Consider the following 22,469-nt stretch of genomic DNA (forward strand, 5'->3'; position numbering starts at 1 on the left):
CTTCCGACGCGGAACTAACGCGGCAGAAACCGCTCTCAATATCAAAGCTGCATTTGGAGAGAAGACTGCTAATGAACGTAACTTGGGTTTTTAATTTCAACGCTTTCGTAATGGTAACTTGTAATTTAAGAAAAAACAACTTTGAAGACCGCCCGACGTTGAATTGAAAGAAATGCTCGTAATCGATCCCAGTCAAATTACCCAGGAATCAGCGGCATGGTTTAACGTTATACTACCTACAATGTTAACTGCTTTGCATCAAATAAATAAGATAAAAATATATTAAAAATGGTTGCCTAATGTTTTGATGCATCTGTAGAAAAAAAGTGTCCCAAAAGTTTATCTATAAAAAGGTAATTATAACTCCTTGCTGGTAGCTAAAATTAATAACACCCTGATGGGTGATCCATCAGGGTTATAAATGGATCGATGCCCGACTTTGGATGAGTTTAAAAAATTTACATCCGTCAGTCTCAGCTCCTGTCCGTAATTAAAATAGAAAACGTTAAAGGAAGAGTAGAAATTACTGTTAGTTTACTGGTATGCAGAAGGGTAAACAAGAAAATTAAAAAAAAATATATATTCAGTCCATGCGTTGCAGGCCTTTTATACCTATGTGGCAGAATGTTATGTATCTAGAATAGTTACGCCTTAATTGAAAAGTTTGCTGCTGTCTGCTTAGGGGCAAAATTAAACTGTTAAACTACCTTTGTTGTGTGAAATCGTAAAAAATGTCCAGCTAAGTGAACTGCAACAAATAGCAGGCTTATAATGCCCCTAAAGATTTTTTCAAAACATCTCCAATGTGTCGAATTTCAACTGTCTGTCTGTAATTGACCATCCCGGGGACCCATTCGCGTCTTGCGTATTGTCTCTTTACTCTCACAATATATTTTTAACAATATAGTATTTGTAAGACAGAACATTACTCTTTATAAACGAAGTGGATTAAACAACCGCCTTACTCGAAATGGTCAAAGTTGGAAGCAGGCTCCGCTCTCATCTCTCACAAGATAGAATGTTTTAAAGATTGTAAACCGTAAAATGATGTTGAAAAAGAGCAATCTGCTGAGTTTCTTGCCGGCTCATCTCGGTGGAATCTGCCTTCCGAACTGGTGGTAGAGGTACTACAAACGGACTGACTTGACGTTTCAAAAGTGCTTATACTGGGCGTACTTGAAATAAATGCATGTTAAATTTGAATTTTGAGTTTGAACGTTTGGATCTCCCCTTGTATGGCCTACCTCGTAGTACGAATTCAAATTATGCAGTTTCGTTTCAATTTATTCAGTAGTTTTAGCGTATTCGGCGGCCACGATATTGACGACAAAAGTGAAAAAAATTATATTTGGTTTCAGTATCGTTTATAGAGTGCCTACCAAAAAAATATTTCAAAATATCCTCAATGTACAGAATTCGACCCTTAACAGTTATATCACAAGTACCTATAGATTAATTAAAAGCCTTCAAATAACCTTAGAGTTTTAAAACACATCTGAATTTAAAAGCGCTATTACACTCAGGCAAGCTATCCTTAGATTACATTATTATAAGCCACGAAGAGTAGCCAAGAAAAAAGTGCAGCAAATAATGTGATATTAACGCATTAAATAATGTACTCTATTTATTTCACTAACCTCGAAGTAAACTATTTTCATCCTCTTCCTCGAACAGCTTTTTCTTTGCTCTCACAGCTTTCTGCGGTGCATGTACGCCCGTATTTTTAGTTCGGTTTTTGCGCGCACGCTTTGTCGTTTTATTCGCTGAAAAAAAAGGTCGGAGATGCCATTTATTACACTGACAAACAGACTAATACAACACATCTTGTATTTGTCTGTTGTTTCTATGGTAGGTGTCAACGTCGTATAAGTCAGTGGTGCGTGTGTTAGGAAATAGGGAATTACAGCACTTTATCTATGATAAACCCGATGATTATATTAAATATATCAACAAATCATAGTTTGTATACTCATTGATAATGTATTGAAAATAGAATAATGGACTTTAGTAGACTGTCAAAGAAAAGTAAAGGATCTATGGCGGGAGACGCTAGTTTGACAGGATCGATTGGCGGGAAAGAAAAGTTAGGACGGATTTAAAGTAATGAATTGAGAAAAGGAGATTAAGTAAAGTATTGTGGATAGAACGTTACAAATTGTGAATAGATGATTTATAATGGAAACGATAAACGTAACGAAATATTGTTGTGGCGGAACAAGAGTCGTATATACTGGTGATGGAGTTGAGATAAGTTGTTAAAAGTTGTTGGTACTATGGTTGTACCTGATGTTGCATCAGATAAGTATATCTCTTATATCCTTTGGGTTATTTAGGTATCATATATGGAGCCCTAGCATTATTTCATACAGATAGCTTATGTAGCAGAGGTTGCTCTGTACAAACAATTTGTTTCAAAAGTCCTGATGTTATAAGTTATCATAGTATTTATGTTTGACCTGTCTTATATGTCTTGTATCAAAGGGCCTAGCGTTATAACATATGATAATGTTGTAATTGTGTTTATAAGTCTTGTTTTAATTGATTGAATAAAAGAGCAACGGTAGAGTTTCTTGCCAGTGGTCTTCTCTGCCGAAGACAGCATTCCGAACTGGTAGTAGAGTCATTTGAAGGTAACAAGTAATATGAATTATAGAGAAGCCTAATATACAGTATTAGAGTCAGTCCAGTTGTTTTATTTCACTCCTTGGGAAGTCAGGTTTATAGAGTACAGACCCACAACACTGCTCTAAAGCAGGTTGGTGGGATTTAATGATGTCTTTTATAAATTTAATACTTTAATAGGAAGGAAGAATAATAGTCATGAGAATAAATAAGTACTGCTAAGAAACTAGGTATTTAGCTTCAATAATACTGTTAATTAATGAAAGATCTAAGTGCCATCCTGAACATTGTGGGTATTGCAGTGAATATCTGAATACCTGGGCCTTCCATTCTCTATATTTTTTTAGCACGTGCGTACGATCGAGATGTTATTATATTTTCGCAGCGCTAGTACGAGTTAATTTTCGAGGCAGCGCGAGTTCTGCCTGATAGTCACTGACTGATATTTAAAAAAAAAAACACAATGGCGTACACCAACATCGACGAAAATGTGACTGCAAACATTTGAAGCAAAAATAAACTTGCAGTGCAATATACTAGACTACATAAAATAAGTAATTCATTCAAAGGAAATTGTATACAATTTTACAATGAACTGCCAGTTGATATCTTGGAGATGTCTCTGAAAAAATTCAAAGTTGGTATTCAACGTAAGCTTATAGAAAAGTCCTAAGTATTAAGGACAACGTCAACGAAAAAAATGCTGCTGTGTAAATTATTGCTCTAACCAGGGCCCCAAGTCTGCTATTTTACAAGATTTGTCATTATGACACCATTCCATTGCAATCCAATTATCATTGTGCCAAAAGTTCGTAGTCTACTAAATTCACAATGGTCTTACAATTGGATTGTAATTGGATGATAATTGCATTGTGGTAGAAAGGGAATCAGTGTTGCCATTTGCTCAAAATGTGTTTGAGAAGTAAAATTTAAAAAACTACCATTAATTAATAATGTCCAATTAAGCGAATTTTTGATAAGAAATATTTTTAAATGTTATTGATTTGTGTTCTAAAGTCGAACTTTGTATCACATTTAGTAAAACAATCGAAGGAATCCAAAAAACAAATATTTTGTGTGCCAAATTTTGTCAAAAATAATTATATTTAATCTGTAACTGTCGAATTGACATTAAATTTCATTGACGTTATTTCGTGCTAGTGAAAATATATAAATTATAATCAAAACAAACAAAATGCTCAACAAAGCAAACTTCGTCGCTGCTTTTGGAGAGTTAGACAGATCAGCCTGGACACTGCGGCTGTAACAATAACGGACGTTGCCCGGCGAAGCGGCATTGGGTTGCGTACCTACGCTCAAATTTTATAAATAAATTCCCACAGAAGAGCGAAAGTAAGTAATGAAATCTTGTACTGTTTAAGCATGATATGAAGTCTAAGTAGGTATCAAATTGGTGTGTTTTTTCAACAGTATCTCTGGTAATTTAATTTAAAAAAACACAAATATGGGGAGTAATTCAAAAAATCAATAAAATTCTTAAATTCTTTATTCATGTACGCATATCACAGGTGCTTATGAACTTGTACTTATCATGGTGGTGCTAACTACATTTTTTAACTTAAAACTAAAGCTAAGAGGTTTTCATTCCATTCTATTTTCTTTTAAATTTTTTATCTTTTATTAACTTGTGGACCCATTTAAGGTATTGCACAAATTGTGACCAGCATCCCTGTAACAGAGTAAAAAATTGTTGTAGAATAATTAAAAACAATAGATTAATAGGACAAAATACTATGTTTAACCCTTGGAACACATATACTCATAATATATGACTTTGTCCACAGTCTTTTGACAAGAGCCTGCTGCAGTGCCCAACCTTCAAGCAGACCCTGGTTTACTCGTTGAAGTCTCTGTGAACCAAGTCCTTATGTGATAGAGCTGTCCAACTTGGCTCTAATCGTGAACAAAGTGATTTGCTGTTATCTGTTGAAGAATTCTGTCCTCTATCTATAAGGAACTACATCAGATAAAATAAATAATTCTTGGAATGAATATAAAAAGGGTAACAATAAAGGTTTGGATTTCAAAATGAAATTTGCTATTTAAAGAAAAAATTATATCCTCCTGCTTTTATTGGAAGCCAGCTGAAGAGTCTTCATTTTTTACATGTATTCATTTGTAAACTAAATTACTGTAAATAAAAATCATTGTTCAGTGTCTTATCTTTATTAACTTGAATTATTTATCTCCTCATAGATTTATAAAAATAATTTTAATAACACACAAAAGTTAAATGCCTCTTGCAGAAGAATTGCTTTAATTGTGTTGTGGCTTTTATGTTGTGCCAAACACAACATGCATCTGCAATCTTGCCAGCAGTGCAATTGTTTAGAGCAAGTATGCATTACAATGCATACTTGCTCTAAACAATTACCAGAAAAAGATATTTGGAAATAAAACACTTGACCATCAAACTATGTACATGATTTACTACAGTTTTAAATCTAGGAGACCCTAACATGCTATCTAAAGCATTTTATTTACTTTACCTGAAACATTCTTCCAATATACTTTTACAGCGCTCTACTGTATTGCATACAGTCACAAGTTTCATGCATAGAGTAGTGTGGTGTATCTCCCCTCTATAGTATTTAAGTTGTGGTCATCATAGTTTTCCACAGAGGAAAAACTCACCTGAAAATCCAACCAATATTAACCTTGACAATTAAAAATCTATATTGGAATTAATTAAAAAAAACCTTAAATAAGTAATACCTAAAAAAAACCTCATGCCCCATTATCATTTAATGGAGTTAAGTGTTGACTGAGTGGGTGACTCTGCCACACGTTGGAGTTAAGAGCAGAGCCTGGGTTGCAGGCACAATATATTTAAATCTGAGTAACAGATTGTTAAATAAATTAAAGATTATTGGCTAGATATATCACATAATATTAAAATATGAGTTCAATATTGAAGTTACTATTATAACAGTTAGGGAATGGAATACCTTAGTGTTATAATATTGCCTTTCATGAACATTTGGCCTTATTATTGCCACATGTGTCCCATCTATGATATCTGAAGTAATTTTTTTCATAGAAGCTGAAAAAGCATTCTTCTTGGTAAAGTACTCAGCATATAACTGGTAAAATATAATTTCTTCCTTCATCCATCACTCCACTTCAGCATCCTTATCACTCTGGACATTTAACACTTTTTATTAAATTTGGTGTTAAGCACCTCCGTTATTTGTCCCACAGCTCTTGAGGCAGTGATCTGAGAAACATTGTGGGGGGCTCTCTGCCCAATCGCTATTTTTTAGAGCCAGATGCATAAAATGCTAGTGCTACCAGTAACTGCAACAGAAATACCAGCATTACAGCCATGCCATCATAACATATTCTGAGATATAGGTACTATACTTAATTAAAAAGCAACGAAAATTAAAGTTGTTTTCTTACCGTGGTTTGGGAATGCCTAAGTGGAGCGAGCTCCCACACTTGACTCATTACAGTCTGCCAAGCAACTCCTTTTTTTATAAATTCCGCATCGGGAAGATCCTAAAGTAGTCTACATTGTTTCTTAGCAAGCTGCGGGCTCGACGGCGCCTGCTACGCTTAATCAAATGGTATTGAAGAACATCAATAGTCTTAGCCAACTTAAAAATATTCCACCTTAATCTGAATATTATGATCTCACACTTCACAATTGAATTGTAATCAACAATAATATTGCCAATCCAATTCATAGATGGGACACATGTGGCAATAATAAGGCCAAATGTTCATGAAAGGCAATATTATAACACTAAGGTATTGCATTCCCTAACTGTTATAATAGTAACTTTAATATTGAACTCATATTTTAATATTATGTGATATATCTAGCCAATAATCTTCAATTTATTTAACAATCTGTGACGCAGATTTAAATATATTGTGTGCCTGCAACCCAGGCTCTGCTCTTAACTCCAATGTGTGGCAGAGTCACCCACTCAGCCAACACTTAACTCCATTAAATGATAATGAGGCATGAGTTTTTTTTTAGATATTACTTATTTTAGGTTTTTTTAATTAATTCCAATATAGATTTTTAATCGTCAAGGTTAATATTGGTTGGATTTTCAGGTGAGTTTTTCCTCTGTGGAAAACTATGATGACCACAACTTAAATACTATAGAGGGGAGATACACCACACTACTCTATGCATGAAACTTGTGACTGTATGCAATACAGTAGAGCGCTGTAAAAGTATATTGGAAGAATGTTTCAGGTAAAGTAAATAAAATGCTTTAGATAGCATGTTAGGGTCTCCTAGATTGAAAACTGTAGTAAATCATGTCATAGTTTGATGGTCAAGTGTTTTATTTCCAAATATCTTTTTCTGGTAATTGTTTAGAGCAAGTATGCATTATAATGCATACTTGCTCTAAACAATTGCACTGCTGGCAAGATTGCAGATGCATGTTGTGTTTGGCACAACATAAAAGCCACAACACAATTAAAGCAATTCTTCTGCAAGAGGCATTTAACTTTTGTGTGTTATTAAAATTATTTTTATAAATATATGAGGAGACAAATAATACAAGTTAATAAAGATAAGACACTGAACAATGATTTTTATTTACAGTAATTTAGTTTACAAATGAATACATGTAAAAAATGAAGACTCTTCAGCTGGCTTCCAATAAAAGCAGGAGGATATAATTTTTTCTTTAATTAGCAAATTTCATTTTGAAATCCAAACCTTTATTGTTACCCTTTTTATATTAATTCCAAGAATTATTTATTTTATCTGATGAAGTTCCTTATAGATAGAGGACAGAATTCTTCAACAGATAACAGCAAATCACTTTGTTCACGATTAGAGCCGAGTTGAAAAGCTCTATCACATAAGGACTTGGTTCACAGAGACTTCAACGAGTAAACCAGGGTCTACTTGAAGGTTGGGCACTGCAGCAGGCTCTTGTCAAAAGACTGTGGACAAAGGCATATATTATGAGTATATGTGTTCCAAGGGTTAAACATAGTGTTTTGTCCTATTAATCTATTGTTTTTAATTATTCTACAACAATTTTTTACTGTTACAGGGATGCTGGTCACAATTTGTGCAATACCTTAAATGGGTCCACAAGTTAATAAAAGATAATTTTTTTAAAAGAAAATAGAATGGAATGAAAACCTCCTAGTTTTAAGTTAAAAAATGTAGTTAGCACCACCATGATAAGTACAAGTTCATTAGCACCTGTGATTAGCGTACATGAATAAAGAATTTAAGAATTTTATTAAATTTTTGATTACTCCCCATATTTGTGTTTTTTTAATTAAATTACCAGAGATACTGTTGGAAACACACCAATTTGATACCTACTTAGACTTCATATCATGCTTAAACAGTACAAGATTGCATTACTTACTTTCGCTCTTCAGTGGGAATTTATTTATAAAATTTGAGCGTAGGTACGCAACCCAATGTCGCTTCGCCGGGCAACGTCCGTTATTGGTACAGCTGCAGTGTCCAGGCTGATCTGTCTAACTCTCCAAAAGCAGCGACGAAGTTTGCTCGATGAGGAGCATTTTGTTTGTTTTGATTATAATTTATATATTTTCACTAGCACAAAATAACGTCAATGAAATTTAATGTCAATTCGACAGTTACAGATTAAATATAATTATTTTTGACAAAATTTGGCACACAAAATATTTGTTTTTTGGGTTCTTTCGATTGTTTTACCAAATGTGATACAAAGTTCGTCTTTAGAACACAAATCAATAACATTTAAAAATATTTCTAATCAAAAATTCGCTTAATTGGACATTATTAATTAATGGTAGTTTTTTTAATTTTACTTCTCAAACACAGTTTGACCAAACGGCAACACTGATTCCCTTTCTACCACAATGCAATTATCATCCAATTACAATCCAATTGTAAGACCATTGTGAATTTAGTAGACTACCGACTTTGGGCACAATGATAATTGGATTGCAATGGAATGGTGTCATAATGACAAATCTTGTAAAATAGCAGACTTGGGGCCCAGGTTGCTTCTTTAAGTTTTAATGACAATTTAAGATAGTGATAAGAAAGAAAAAAAAACCGGCTAAGTTTGTTGTGGGCTTCTTCTTAGACCAGTTAGACCTTTTGTTAAATTTCTTTAGTTGTTTTATATTGGTGTTGGAGGGCCTCCAACACCAATATAAAACAACTATTTGGGAAAGGTAGTCGATATGTGGCTTAACTAGTGAGTTGTATATTATGTATCGGACTTATGTGGTAGGCAACGTACTATGCTTCGCAAGGATCCAGTAAGAGTTATTATTTTGGACTTAATTTTTCTTGTGTCTAGTTTCCATGTAAGTTTGCTGTCTAAGATGAGACCCAAATATTATTTAGTCTGACCTAGTGATTTTAGTATTGTTTATTTTTAAGGGTTCAAAATTGTATAATATTTTAATTGTATTGTATTGAATAATATTTTATTCTTAGCTGCAAAAATGACGTAATGAGTTCTACTTACATTGATGGTCAGTAAGTTACATTAAAACCAGAATCCAGCCCTGAGGAACTCCGTAAGTTATAGATTTATGACAGCTTTGGTATTCCCCAATCTTCACTACCTGGGAGCGATCAGTTAAGTAAGATTCAAACATTTTATGAGCATTGTCGGTGATTCATATGTCCTTTAATTTATTTAAGAGTATTTGATGACTAACTGTATCGAATGCCTTTTTCAAGTCTATAAATATGTCAAATGCAATATTTTTGTTATCATTGTTATTTTTTATTCTGGTAACTAAGTCTACAGTTACAGAGAGGTTGTTAGATTTGGGTCTAAATCCGTATTGCATAGGGAACAAAACATCTATTGAGTTCAAGTACGTCTCTAATCGATTAATTTTCTCAAAGATCTTCGAATGAACCGGAAGCACGGAAATCGGTCGATAGTTACTGGGATAGAGGTGGCCTTGGCAATTTTTAGTTTTGTGGGGAAAGTTCCTGTTCTAATACAGGTATTTATACACGGCGTTAGTTCATCAGCTATGCAACCTTTCACAGATTTTATCAAATTGGAACGGGCTTGGCATCAACATCAACGGCGAGTACATTACCTAACTTCGGTTTGCTGACGATGTGGTCATAATGGCAGATACTTTGGAAGACCTTAATACGATGCTCAATGATCTTAGCAGTTTCTCAACAGGTGGGTCTACGTATGAGCATGAACAAAACGTTTTTTTTTGTGTCTAACGCTTATGTTCCGCTACACCCAGTGATAGTTGAGAACTCTGCACTCGAAATACTCGACGAGTACATATACCTAGGACACACGATCCAGTGAGGTAGGTCCAATTTCGAGAAAGAGGTGAACCGCCAAATAAAAAATGGGCAGTTTCGTTTTGCGTTTTGACATCTTTTCATACAAAATCCCTCAGTCCCTCGACACCAAGGTCTTCGAAAAGTGCGTATTGCCAGTGATGACTTATGGTGATGAATAGAAAATAACTGAAAAACTGTAGTGATTTTGTAAAGATTAGGTATAAGATAACCCATAAACTATGACGTTTGCTATTTAAAAGAGTATTATGACGGACGTGCGTTTACAATATTTTTATTGTTACTTATTATTATTATTTTGTTATTTATTTTATATTTTAATAACTGGGTTTATACCTTTCAATAAAGATTATTATTATAATTATTGGGGCAGAACTTAAAATATTGTGTTTATTTCCTCATTGCTATCAAGTATTAATTATTTTGTGAATGGCATTACGGAATATTCGAGCAAATAGATTTTAATTGTGAAAACGAGTTTTATTTGAGTCCCACCCTACGTTCAAACTACAACAACACTATATAACTCAATCATATACGAGTATCTCTAATCATTAAGACAGCTTTCGTAATAAACGTATTCGTTAGACCGTTTTTTCTTGGACTTACTTTGCAAATACGACTTTCACGTTCGACGTTCTTTTATTTTTGGCTTTATATTGGTGAAAGAATTTTTAAAATCGGAAAATTAGTTCAGTAGATCCAGATTACCCCCGACAAGCTCACAACTCACATATTAACCATTTTATAATATAAGTATAGATTATTAATCTATTGTGATTTCTGCGTTTAATTTATAGAGACCTAAATCTACGAAATTCAATAAAAATCTCGTTAATTGCCAATTGTAATTAAAATTCAGAATTTTAAAAGCGCCAACCAATTGGCAGTTAGCTAAAAAGGGCGTTCAAGATGAGGGCTTTACATATAAAAAGTAATATTCAGAACGTATAAAAAAAAAAATTGATAAGCAGTGAATAGCAAATGGTGGATGTTGGATGGTCGATGGTGGATGTTCTGTATATTATTGTTTTAATTTGTGCCGGAATGCTAAATCGTTTGGCCATGCTTCTTTGCCGCTATGGTTATAACCTGCTGCTACCGAAGGCTCAAAACCAGACCTAACCAAATTTAATTAATTTAAAAATGAATTGAACCCGGAATCTCGCTCACATCAGAGAGCTAACGCGCTCTCTGCAGCAGGGGAGGTCTTGAAAGCAATTGCCGAGTTTCTTGCCCGCTCTGCTCGGTAACTGCTTGCCGAACGTGGTGGTAGTCTTTTATTTAATAATAAGTGCCCGTATGTTAATAATAAATAATAAGAATTTTTTGAAAGTAATGATGTCTATTTTATACTTTTTATTATTTGCAATATTTTGTGATAGGGAACAAAAAAATAACGGGTCAGGTAAAACTGTTAACCCTGTCCCCGGAACGGTAATTTGCATTGCACTTGTCGATTTTAATGTGATTGCAAGATTAAAATGATGAGTGATTAAAGCTCCCATGACCTATCCATAGGGGAATTAATCGGAAAACTTACAGGTCGAAAACTTGTCAAAATCACCTCACGTAATGGATGCTCCCTATTAATTTACCGAGTTCAAAAAACGGTTTCTTTTTTGTTGTTACCAAACTGAACTTTGCCATTCCAAGAAGAGATTTGAAAATATCTCTTTTTTTTTTTTAAGTGGTCCCATTTTCATCAGGTCAAGATCTATTGAAGGGATCCTGTAGAACTTGAGGGAATTCTTTAAATAAAAAGTAACTTGTGCATTTCTCCATTTAGTCAAGGTCTGATGATGAAGGTAGATTGAAACTACACAATAAACAATAACAAATACATATTACACGGGTTGTGATACGGTTATGGTACATGGTTGGTAAGCAATTTATTGGTTGTCACAATAAAGGAGCTCATGGAGAATTGCCGGAAGAATTCCTCAACCATTAACGCCGGGAAAAGCAATATTTTGCAGAACGTCATGAGCAGCTGACATTTCGCAATTATAACTTTGACTTCTTAGATTTTAGTTGGTTGAAAGTCAAGCCACTAAGTGTAAAATAGGTTTTATTTTTGTAATTTTTTTACTGAGGAATATGTAGACTTTGTAGAATCAGTGACCCGTAGTTAACAAGCTATTTAACAACGATTTAGCTAGAATATAGAACATAATATAAGGCCATTAAAGTTTAATGTAACAAATACATTATAAGCTATTATTTTGTGCATTGTTTATCATAATATAAGTCAAAAATGCTGAAAACTGTCCATTACCATTCTAAATTTTAAGATGATAGCATTAGAGTTGAACTCTAAGTACCATTTTGGTAACAGAATCTTTAAAAGGTCAATAATTCTTTCTTTCCACATAGCTGCAAAAAAGCCGGATGGAAGATGATAAAACTTACCAGATCGCGGTCGGCCTCGTTTTAATGGTTTTTTTATTATTTTTTCCTTTACATTATATGATGCCAAGGGTCGCGTGTCCTCTTCATCATAAGCGGAATGACGTCGCATTGAGCGCAAAACTCTTGAGGATTCAGCTATTCGAGGCGTGTTTTTCAAACGCTTAACGGGTTTTTTGCGCTTTCGTTTAGGCCGTGCTGTTTCTTCAGATGCCGATGAACTAGTAGGTTCATCAGGGCTGGGTAGAGCGTAGCTGGAAGGCGATAGTCTTTCGAGTCTAACGCGTAACGTGTGCATGTGCATTCCTAAAATAACAGAAAACAATTACGAATATTGTATTTTTTTCTATTTATATATAAAACTAGCTGTTGTCCGCCACTTCGTCCGTGATGAAATTTTGATTTCTGAAATTAGAAGAAGTCCCGTGAACGCCTACGCCTATCCAGAAGAACCTAAAAATCAGTTTCATGATTTATACGTTATCAGGTCACAATCAGACAGAAATACAAACCCTCAAGTTTATATAATTATCTTCATCTGATTTCTGAAGAAACATTTAAAAAATACTGTAAAAACTCTTAAATATAATATTAGTGTTCACCTCAGGGTGACTTTAGCGGACCCAATTGGCGGCTATGCCTTTTTTCAGAAAAAGCTACTGTCAAATTTCTTCAAGACACACTTTGGCGTTTATATTTATATTATTATACTAGCGGACCCAATGTGGTATGAGTAACTGTAAAAAATAGTCGTATGTTGAAAAAGTTATAAGCGAAAATGTTCAAAAATTCAAGCATAATAATATATTCTTCGATATAACTTTTTTTAATCATTTAACGAAAAAATTATATCAGACCATTTTTGTAGATCGTTTTTTGAAAAAAAACTTTTATAGGCAACATTTTTCATAAAGTCACACAGGCACACGTATAAAATATATGTACAGTTAAGAGTACTTAAAAATAGTACTCACTTCGGAGCGCTGTAAAACCTTAGCTATTGACTTATTAAAATATGTTGCCTATAAAAATAGTTTCTCAAAAAAGGATCTACAAAAACTGTCTGATATAATTTTTTCGTAAAATGTTAAAAAAAAATGTTATTTCGTAAAAAACAAGTTTAAGATATATATCATAAAAACTAACTTCAACCCCTATTTTCAAGATAGCGGCCGTGGGACAAGGGTGGCGACCCCACATACTTGGGTTTAACTTTACACTGACCCCCCCGTGTGACTGAAACATCAAAAAAATAAAATTGCGTCCTCTAAATAACGCAAAGTAAAGCGTAAAAAATTTAACATTTCAATGGGCAATATGGCAAGAACTATTTGTAAAAATTTAATCCGTTTTTAAATGTAACTTTTCATAATCTGAACCAAATTAAGTAAATTTACGTAATATGTATATTACAATTTTTTTTTAACGTTCATGATCTCATGGTTCACCAATTGGTAAACAATAACTGTGACGTGACTGACATGATCACTTACCACAAATGAGTGGTCACTAACCACAAAACATTGGTCGCGATTCATGACTGTATGTCCAGTTAATGTGTTAACTTATTTTTATTTGAATACAAACAATTAATATTGCCACTTAATGTGGCAAATAAACAACAACTGGTGCCTGGTCAACTCTAGGAACAGCGACCCTATTATCCACTTAACTGAACTTCTACACAACCAAATGCCTCCATTGCCTTTGAACTCTGTGCACGCCACCAATCTTAGACGGCATCATCACTTACTAACAGAATATAAAATAATACAATAATATAGTGAAACCTTGTCTAGCAGTTGGCTTTACAATGTAGCAAATGTTGACATCTAAGTGGTCCAAAAAAAGAAATTGATTGCATTGGTAAAACTTTGACCTCCTGATTGAGCTTTGTTGGAGTTAGAAGTATCACCTATATGCCTGGACAAATGGCATAAAATATATTTCAATTAAATCTTAAGATCTGGCTATTTTTGTAATTATAATTTCAATTGAATCTAACAACCTGGCTATTTTATTATCTATACTTATAATAAATCTGTAACTGGAAGATTTCTGTACATTTAATATATTTTGAAAATGTTTACCGGTGGATGCTTTATAATCGATACTGAGTCCAAAACAGATTTTTATTTAATTTTTGTCTGTCTGTCTGTCTGTCTGAAAACTACTGAACGGATGTTAATAAAATTTAGTATAGTTGTTCTGATATTCCGGGTCAACTTATAAACAGTAAGTTTCCTCCGAGAAATTGGATGAAATTTTTTATCAATTTTACTTTATACCTACATTAAATTTGAATCGATTTTAATAATTCTTTTTTTATTTGAAAGTGTATACTATTGAGCACGTATTGTCTAATTTTAATGAAAATCTGATAAATATTGTCAGAGATAAAGGACATAACTCTTCACAGATAACAGCACGTCGGACATATGGGACAACGATCGAATGCATGCGTACCATCCTGGAATAGCTCATAGGTTTCTTTTTATCCCGGAAAAGCAAACAGCTTCTAAAGGATAGCATCGCTATTTTTCCCGTATTAGTCTTTCAAAATCCGCGCAACGAAGTTTTAGATTGACGTGGTTGAAATATTATCAAGCTTTTGAGTTTGTTTGGTTTAACGCGCTAATCTCAGAAAATGTTTTTTCAATTTCGATTTTTTTTTTGTATTGGTAGTATCAATTAAGTCTATATAATAAATCACCAATAGCTACCATCATTAATGAGAAATGTCGCGACGACATAAGACTACTTTTTGAAGTTAACTCATTCGCGGACGAAGTCGCGCGGGTCCGCTAGTTATAAATAAAATGTAAGTATTTTATTAAAAGTCATATTCCCTTTAAAATAACAGTTCTTATGTTTATCATTATAATAAAGGTATTTATTAATTTGTTTTATTATTGAAGTGAAAGTTCTTTATCGGCACTGGACAAAAACTTACCGTCGCATTAATCGGTTACGCGTCACATTTTTCCGTTAAGCGCCATCTTTTTGTAAATTAATTAACTGATTTTAAAATCAATTAAATTGATAAATAATCAAAATATCTATAAATGATAAAAAACTGATGATTTGAATTGAAGATTTTAATGTCAATTTTGCATCAGAAAAACCTTTGCAGCTAGTTTAATTTTTGAAAGATAACAAGATCCGGCACTACAACTGATAGAGTTACTCAGATACTAAATTTTGCGGAATGCAAACAATATATTTCATATTTCAGTTACCATAAACCATTATATAATAGTAATAATTCTATTACAATTAATGAAATGCTGTAATAATCTTAGTATTAATAAGGTAATCAAAAATAAATGTATTATTTGTATTCATGTCTATGATGATAAAAGCCTTTTAAACTATCTGTACCTGTGTATGTAACTTACGTGTGTATATTAGTACACACACACATTTTTTTCTTTTACTTTTTTCTACTCACTCACTTTTACTTTTTCTTGCGCAACGCAAAGCATATTTGACACAATGGCTTTACATAATTTCAGCATCTTAGGTAAAATAGAAATACCTTTACTTCTATCATTACTCTAGAAAAGTTGTACTACTTAACAGAAAATAAATACCTGGTTGTGCAAATGCAATAGCATCCAAAATTTTTTTTGCTGATGTTTTGTTGCTTATTACATTGAGACCCTTATCAGGAGGAATGCCCACCCGGCGCGGTTCAGGGCAAACAGGGCAAACAGGGGAAGGAGGCACAAACGCTCCCTGAGCAAATTTACGCTGAGCTTGCACTTTTCTGTAACAAAAAATTAACAAAGAAAAATATAAAAATCAAACTAAAAGAATATTATCACCAACTCACCCTTACAAAATACTCATAATGCATAAGAATTATAAATGATCACCAAAGCAGTATATTACATTCCGTTCATTACCTTAGGAATCAAAATATTAATCAAAAAAGAAACAACCTGTATACTGTAGTCTTGATGCGTATACAAATTGTTTGTACTCTCCTTATACTTTTTTTACCTAAGTACTTATTTTTATACTAATCACATTTAGCTGTAAATTTTTGTTAAGTACTTATTTTTTGATTAAATAAATAAAATAACCATCAGGGGACTAGAAATGATTGGAACTAATACCTAACCCCATAGTTTACCACGATTTTGTACACGTTTTTAGGTTAGTACCAAAGGAAGGCACCTTCAGCCGTGGACTGCGCCAACTACTCCACTTGTTACTACTTCAAAATACCTAACAGACACACAAGGTACAGAGGACAATGAAGAATAATATTATATAGTGAAGGTCCAGCTGCACTAAAAGTTCTGAAAAGAAAGGATCTATCTAAGTGATAGAGTGTAAGAACATATTAAATGCACTAGGTGAGAGAACAAGTGTTGATTGCCTTTGTACCCGGACATCAAGGCAATGAAAAAGCAGATGAGCTAACAAGAATCAGAGCAAGCATCCAATTTTACAGCCCTGAGCCTTGGTTACCCTTTCCATATAACATTTAAAAAACAAGTGATACAAGATATCCCAGATATACAAAAATCCTGGAGAAGGACAAAGGCAGTCAAAACTAGAGTTAAAATGTGATAGAATCAGTAAACGCAGAGAAACAACAAAACAGCAACATATATGACCTGGTACCTGGAGGTATAAACCAATGGCTCCAAAAACTAAAACAGGAAAAGGAGCTGGAGTAGTATAACCAGAGCCAAACATGAAGATCAGTTAAGCCGCTAAAGGGATAAGCAAGGGATAACAAGATGGAGGACTATTGATTTTCGAGTAAGGGACTCAACCTAGCGGTTGAAATATATTATTTTCATACTAAACTATTGTAACATACGGAAATATTGTTTATTTCTATATGTCCACAAAAAAATAGTAATTATAAGCACTAAAATAAATAAGGTCCAATCAATGAAGGTAGGAAAAGGACGCCATCAATCCAATCACGCTAAGCTATGTTATGAATTAAATCAATATCTACTTACGTTTTCATCTTATCAAACTCCAAAATTAAACAAAAACAACAAAAACAATCTCCTTCAAAATGTTCTTCTTTATAGATATAGAAAATATATAAAGTCCAATCAATGAAGGTAGGAAGAGGACGCCATCAATCCAATCACGCTAAGCTATGTTATGAATTAAATCAATATCTACTTACGTTTTCATCTTATCAAACTCCAAAATTAAACAAAAACAACAAAAACAATCTCCTTCAAAATGTTCTTCTTTTCTTAGGAGAGCCTACTTTACAATATTGTTGTTTTTATTTGTGTTGATAATCAAACGTGTGCCGAGTGCTCGGCGTCTCGCATCAGAAAGGACAGTTCTTAACGACTGCGAACAAATGTAAAATCAATAATAATTTATGTGTTGCTACTTGCTAGATTATTACTCAATTTTCTCCCCATTCATCACTGACCTATGACTATGGTATGGTACGCGTACCGTATGCGGAATAGGCTTTTCCATATAAAATGACAACTGTAAATTGTGCCGATTTGAAGCACTGATGTATTACTTTAGGGTTGTGCCGAGTACTTTGTCTATAGTACTCATCGATACTATTTCTTCTTTTATTATTTTTTTAGTTTTATTATTTTGTTCTTCTATTTGTATGTCATGCTATGTTTAATTTATTTCAGTTATCGTCGAGATTCTAAACGTTGCTTACTATGGAAAAACATTGTGGCTCGGTCGCGACGAGAAGAATGTTTTGATCCAAAAGAATGCCATCGTATTTGCTAAATACCGTTTAATTCGTCTGTGATTATAATTTGTTAGTAAATTGATCATTGGCATAACACATGTGTCATTAGATAAAATTATATTAGTAATAATATGTTGGTATGGCATTTAAAAGATAGCCCTTACGAATACAGGCAACTACGTCCGTCTTTTCTATTTTTTTTTCATTAATTTTGTATTTCATAAGGGACACTTATTTCTTAAGTTTTGCTTGTGACCCGCGGTCCATTTTTGAAGTAACACTTCTTTCGGTGCGACTACGGAGTAACTCAGATCTTTTTTCTGACGGAAGTAACGCTAACGTCAGACGTTTCTGTAGTTTCCGCTATTTAAAAATAATAATTTTGATTTGTCGGAAGGTCAATATACGCCAGCTACTGGCAAATATCATAATCAATTAGGATTATCTATTTCCAATATTTGCAAACGGATCAATTGGGAATAGCAAAGTAAATTAAAATTAAATATTTTTAATGGCAATTTTTTTTAAAAATCTCTTAATATACTTTTTTATTTATTACTTTTGTAATAAATATATTATTAATCAATTTTCTGACGGTGCGACATTCTATTATAGATATGCGATATTCAATGACAAGGTTATATTTACATATGCTGATCTAACCTTCAATTATTATTCTATTTAACAAATGAAAATATTTATAAAATGTGAAAGTGATATTAAATTTTAAATCAGAGCGCCATTGCCACCACTTTTTTTTCACTGTGGAAAGTAAATAACCCCCTAATATCCCCCTAAATCAATATTTTTCTTTTTGAAACCTTATTTTTTGATACCAAGTTTCTACTCTTGCTAACCTAATTTAGTTTCAAATAAATCTATGGTGTGAACTAATTATGATACAGAATAGCCCAGCTGGCTGGCTACTTGCTGAGCTCAGGTACTGGAAAGAAGAGGCAAAAGTAAAAATAATTTTCTTTCGGTGATGTTCGTATCCTCTTTGTTATCAAACCGTGCTCCCTTTGGGAGGAGCTAAGTGAGCCCTGTGTGCTATGTAGTCTGTGATCTAAGGAATATGAGTAAGAGAGTGTTAAAAATATATTTTTTGTTAAATTACAGGTCAGTGTGATTAATTGATGAACGTATTTTAGATTTATCCTGCTAGGAATTCGATTAAGTTTTTTATCTTTATCAATTAATGAAGTTTAGTGCTAAAATAGAAAATGACCTGACCTGATAAAAAACCCGACCAAATTGCGCTGTGAAGATACTACTTCAACAGTAAATATACCAATATTTGGAATTCAAATAATGTTATTAAATTTCGTTTCATTATTCTTGTTACTAATCTGGCGTGGGACAATATAAGGTGAGAATTGCATGATTGCCTAAATTTACAAGATAAAAGGAAATTCTAAATTTATATCACAGTCCATTCACCTATGTGTAACACTTTTGAGTGCACTGAATACGAAGTGAGCGCCATCGTACGAGAAAAGCATTGTAAACTTTATTAAAGTCGATGCATTTCATTTTATAAAAACAAACTATTATATACTGGAACTATAAATTTAGTTATTACTTAGCCATTGTTTTTTATATCAATTTTCTTGTGTTGAAAGTTTTACTTTTATAGTGCCAAAAATTATTTTTTCAGTAAGTCTATTTAAATCTCAAAACTTTTATCTAAGTTAAACTAAAGAGTATTCAGGGTCCAAACCTATATATCTATAAAGTTCAGTAGCTGTTGGTTTTGACTAGATGTTTTAGAATCAGATTTGATGGTACTGTGACATAATGTTTGTGATAATGTAATTGACCTCCAAGGAGCAGTGGTGAGTTCTGTGGTGGTGTGAATTCTTATAAGTTGTATATCCCAAGTATGGTAAAACAAATTTGGAAATTTAAAAACTATGAATTTTGACCGGTCTCTCTGGTAAAAAGCTCTAAGGGCAGTTGTTTAGCTTTCTTGTATCATGCACTGATTAGTAATATGGGCTTATTATAACTGCCACACTAAACAGATTAGCCTGATACCATCTTACACCCATATTCATAAACATATCTTTCTTATGTATAGGATTCATATTATTATGTCATTGTGATATGTACATAAGGTTTAAGGTTTTGTTGATTTCTAAAACACTTACATATTGGAACACTAAAATATTGGAAGTCACAGATCACTTTTATTTTGTCAAATTTTGTTATAGCTAGGTATGTTCTTTAAAGGATATAAATATTAAACTCTTCTACACTTCTGTAATCGGTCACAATTTATAAAAAAATTTAATGAATAGAAAATGATCAAGGCAAATTACTGCCAATATACAAAACAAAAAAGACTAAACCATCATATACTCATGTTGACATTTGTATAGATTTGTCACACTGAGAGCAGCCGGCTTAGCAGATTGCTCTTTTCCAACATAATTTTATAGTGAACAATCTTTAGAATTTTTCTGTTTTGTGAGTGGCCTGCTTGAAAGCAGCCTTGTTGTTAAGGAATTCATCAATCAAGTAGTAACCATGATTGGTTAAATGTGTTTTAATATATTGTTTAAACTTAGGTAAATAATCTTAAAAATAAATAAAAAATAAATCATAGAGTAGTTTGTCCGCCAACTGATCTTTAAGATTATGTTTTCTGAAACCTGTGCGTTCATACACACATTACTTTTAGGGGACCTGAAAGTAATGTTTGTGAATACAGGTGTTAGCATCATCTCTTACCACCACTGCAAGTGCAGTCAAATCTTATTTGTAGAGAAATTTAAGAAAATACTTTGATTCTTGGGTTTTCTCTTAAAAATGCATTTATTTTTGTTTATTTAATTTAATATCCCTACCAAAATCTTTATAATTGTGGTTTGAGAAAACTGAAATGGAAGACTGAATATAGTCTAATCACAAAAACAGTTTAATGAGTTTGTTAGTAATTTGGATTGTACATAGCAACATCATCAAAGTTAAAAATTTATCTAAGTAAACCCTAAACACTTCCCTCACTGAATAATATGATATTAATCAATTAGTAATATTAGTATTAGCAATGATTAAATAATATATTTTTATTTATTTATTTGTTGTGAATACATAAAACATGCATCCAGTTATTTCTGGCATACAACAATATATTGAAATGATGAGTACATTTTTCTTTCCATGAGTAAAGTTAATAATTTGTATCCATCCAATATCATATAAAATCGGATAACAAAGTACAAACAACCTGGAAAATTGTTAATAATGAAACTGGGAAAGATAAATCTCGCAACGTAAACTTTGAATTAATTTTTAATGATATTAAAGTAACCGCCAACAGTGAGGTTGCAAGCACCTTTGAAAGCTTTTTCAGAATGTTCCTATTTTGTTAACTGATTCACTTAATTCTTCACCTACTGCAGCTTAGAGTTTATTGAGGAACAACGTTAATGAGTGCAACGTTTTATGGAATTTTAAACATCCGCATACTATGATATAATAAAGAATTTTAAGTTGTTGAAACAGGTGATTTATGGGGTATGTCTGTAATAGTAATATCTAACATTATAGACGTTATTGCCCCTTATTTAACCATACTTTTTAATGAATGTGTTGATACAGGTACTTTTCCAAATATAATGAAACATAGTATACTTATTCTTCTATTTAAATCTGGCAATAAAAACGACATTAACAGACCCATTTCATATTACCAGTTTTTAGTAAGGTCTTTGAAAAAATTATATTAAATTAACTTTTAAATCACGTTAATGTAAATAACTTACTACAACGGTTTCCCTAAAGGTCGTAGCACTATGGATGCAGGCGCTAAACTTTTAAAACATGTGTACGATGCCTGGGAACTTTCGCAGAATGCCATTGGTGTTTTTTGTGATCTATCCAAAGCATTCGACTGTGTTGATCATAAAACCTTACTTCTTAAACTAGCCCACTATGGTATCAAAAACGTTGCACTAAATTTGGTTGCCTTTTGTGCCAGTGACGGAACCCAAAGAAATTGCATACTTCATACATGGATAAAAGCACTGTATACCCAATTTTTTTTATATAGCTCGTATTGGAGAGGATTTTTCCATTTTATGCCATTTACCTGCTTTATGCATACCCTGTTCAAAAAACCTGTGCACGCCACTGGTCGCAGGGGTCGGCTACGTCAATGGGTGTCCCACAGGGTTCAATTTTGGATCCCTTTCAATTTTAGGTGTGTATAAATGATCTACCACACCATGTCAGTGAAACTTGTGACATTGTACTGCAGATGAAACATCTCTAATTTTTAAAACTGATAGAGGTAGATATAACTTTGACGATGTAAGCCGTGCTCGCATGTGTCGCACTGGTTTACCGCCGATAATTTACTTTTAAATGCAAAAAATCCAAGTGTGTGAAATTTATTTTACAAAATGTAAGGAAAGTTAAGAA

General features: G+C 32.9%; 2 protein-coding genes across 8 annotated transcripts in view; one reads left to right on the forward strand and one right to left on the reverse strand.

Annotated features, from left to right (window-relative positions):
* Positions 1–17,798, reverse strand: part of LOC120636188 (protein Jumonji) — a 49,184-nt gene extending 31,386 nt beyond the window's left edge. Inside the window, exons 1-5 of one of the 2 annotated variants that reach the window (XM_039907536.1) lie at positions 17,754–17,798; positions 17,493–17,668; positions 15,925–16,100; positions 12,335–12,637; positions 1,638–1,763 (exon numbers count right to left, since the gene is read on the reverse strand). In XM_039907536.1, coding sequence (XP_039763470.1) covers positions 1,638–1,763; positions 12,335–12,637; positions 15,925–16,100; positions 17,493–17,500 — 613 coding nt within the window. In that variant the 5' untranslated portion in view covers positions 17,501–17,668; positions 17,754–17,798. Of the gene's footprint in view, positions 1–1,637; positions 1,764–12,334; positions 12,638–15,924; positions 16,101–17,316; positions 17,370–17,492; positions 17,669–17,753 lie in introns of those variants that run through there. The other variant, XM_039907537.1, reaches the window with a different exon arrangement.
* A 1,332-nt stretch (positions 17,799–19,130) lies between these two features.
* LOC120635956 (F-actin-monooxygenase Mical) overlaps positions 19,131–22,469 on the forward strand; it is a 62,698-nt gene continuing 59,359 nt past the window's right edge. For 5 of the 6 annotated variants that reach the window (XM_039907159.1, XM_039907162.1, XM_039907161.1 and 2 more), the window contains exon 1: positions 19,143–19,410. The gene's annotated coding sequence lies outside the window, so the exon portion shown is untranslated. Of the gene's footprint in view, positions 19,411–22,469 lie in introns of all 6 variants that reach the window. The other variant, XM_039907160.1, reaches the window with a different exon arrangement.

The sequence above is a fragment of the Pararge aegeria genome, chromosome Z (assembly GCF_905163445.1).
Source record: "Pararge aegeria chromosome Z, ilParAegt1.1, whole genome shotgun sequence".
NCBI lineage: Eukaryota > Metazoa > Arthropoda > Insecta > Lepidoptera > Nymphalidae > Pararge > Pararge aegeria.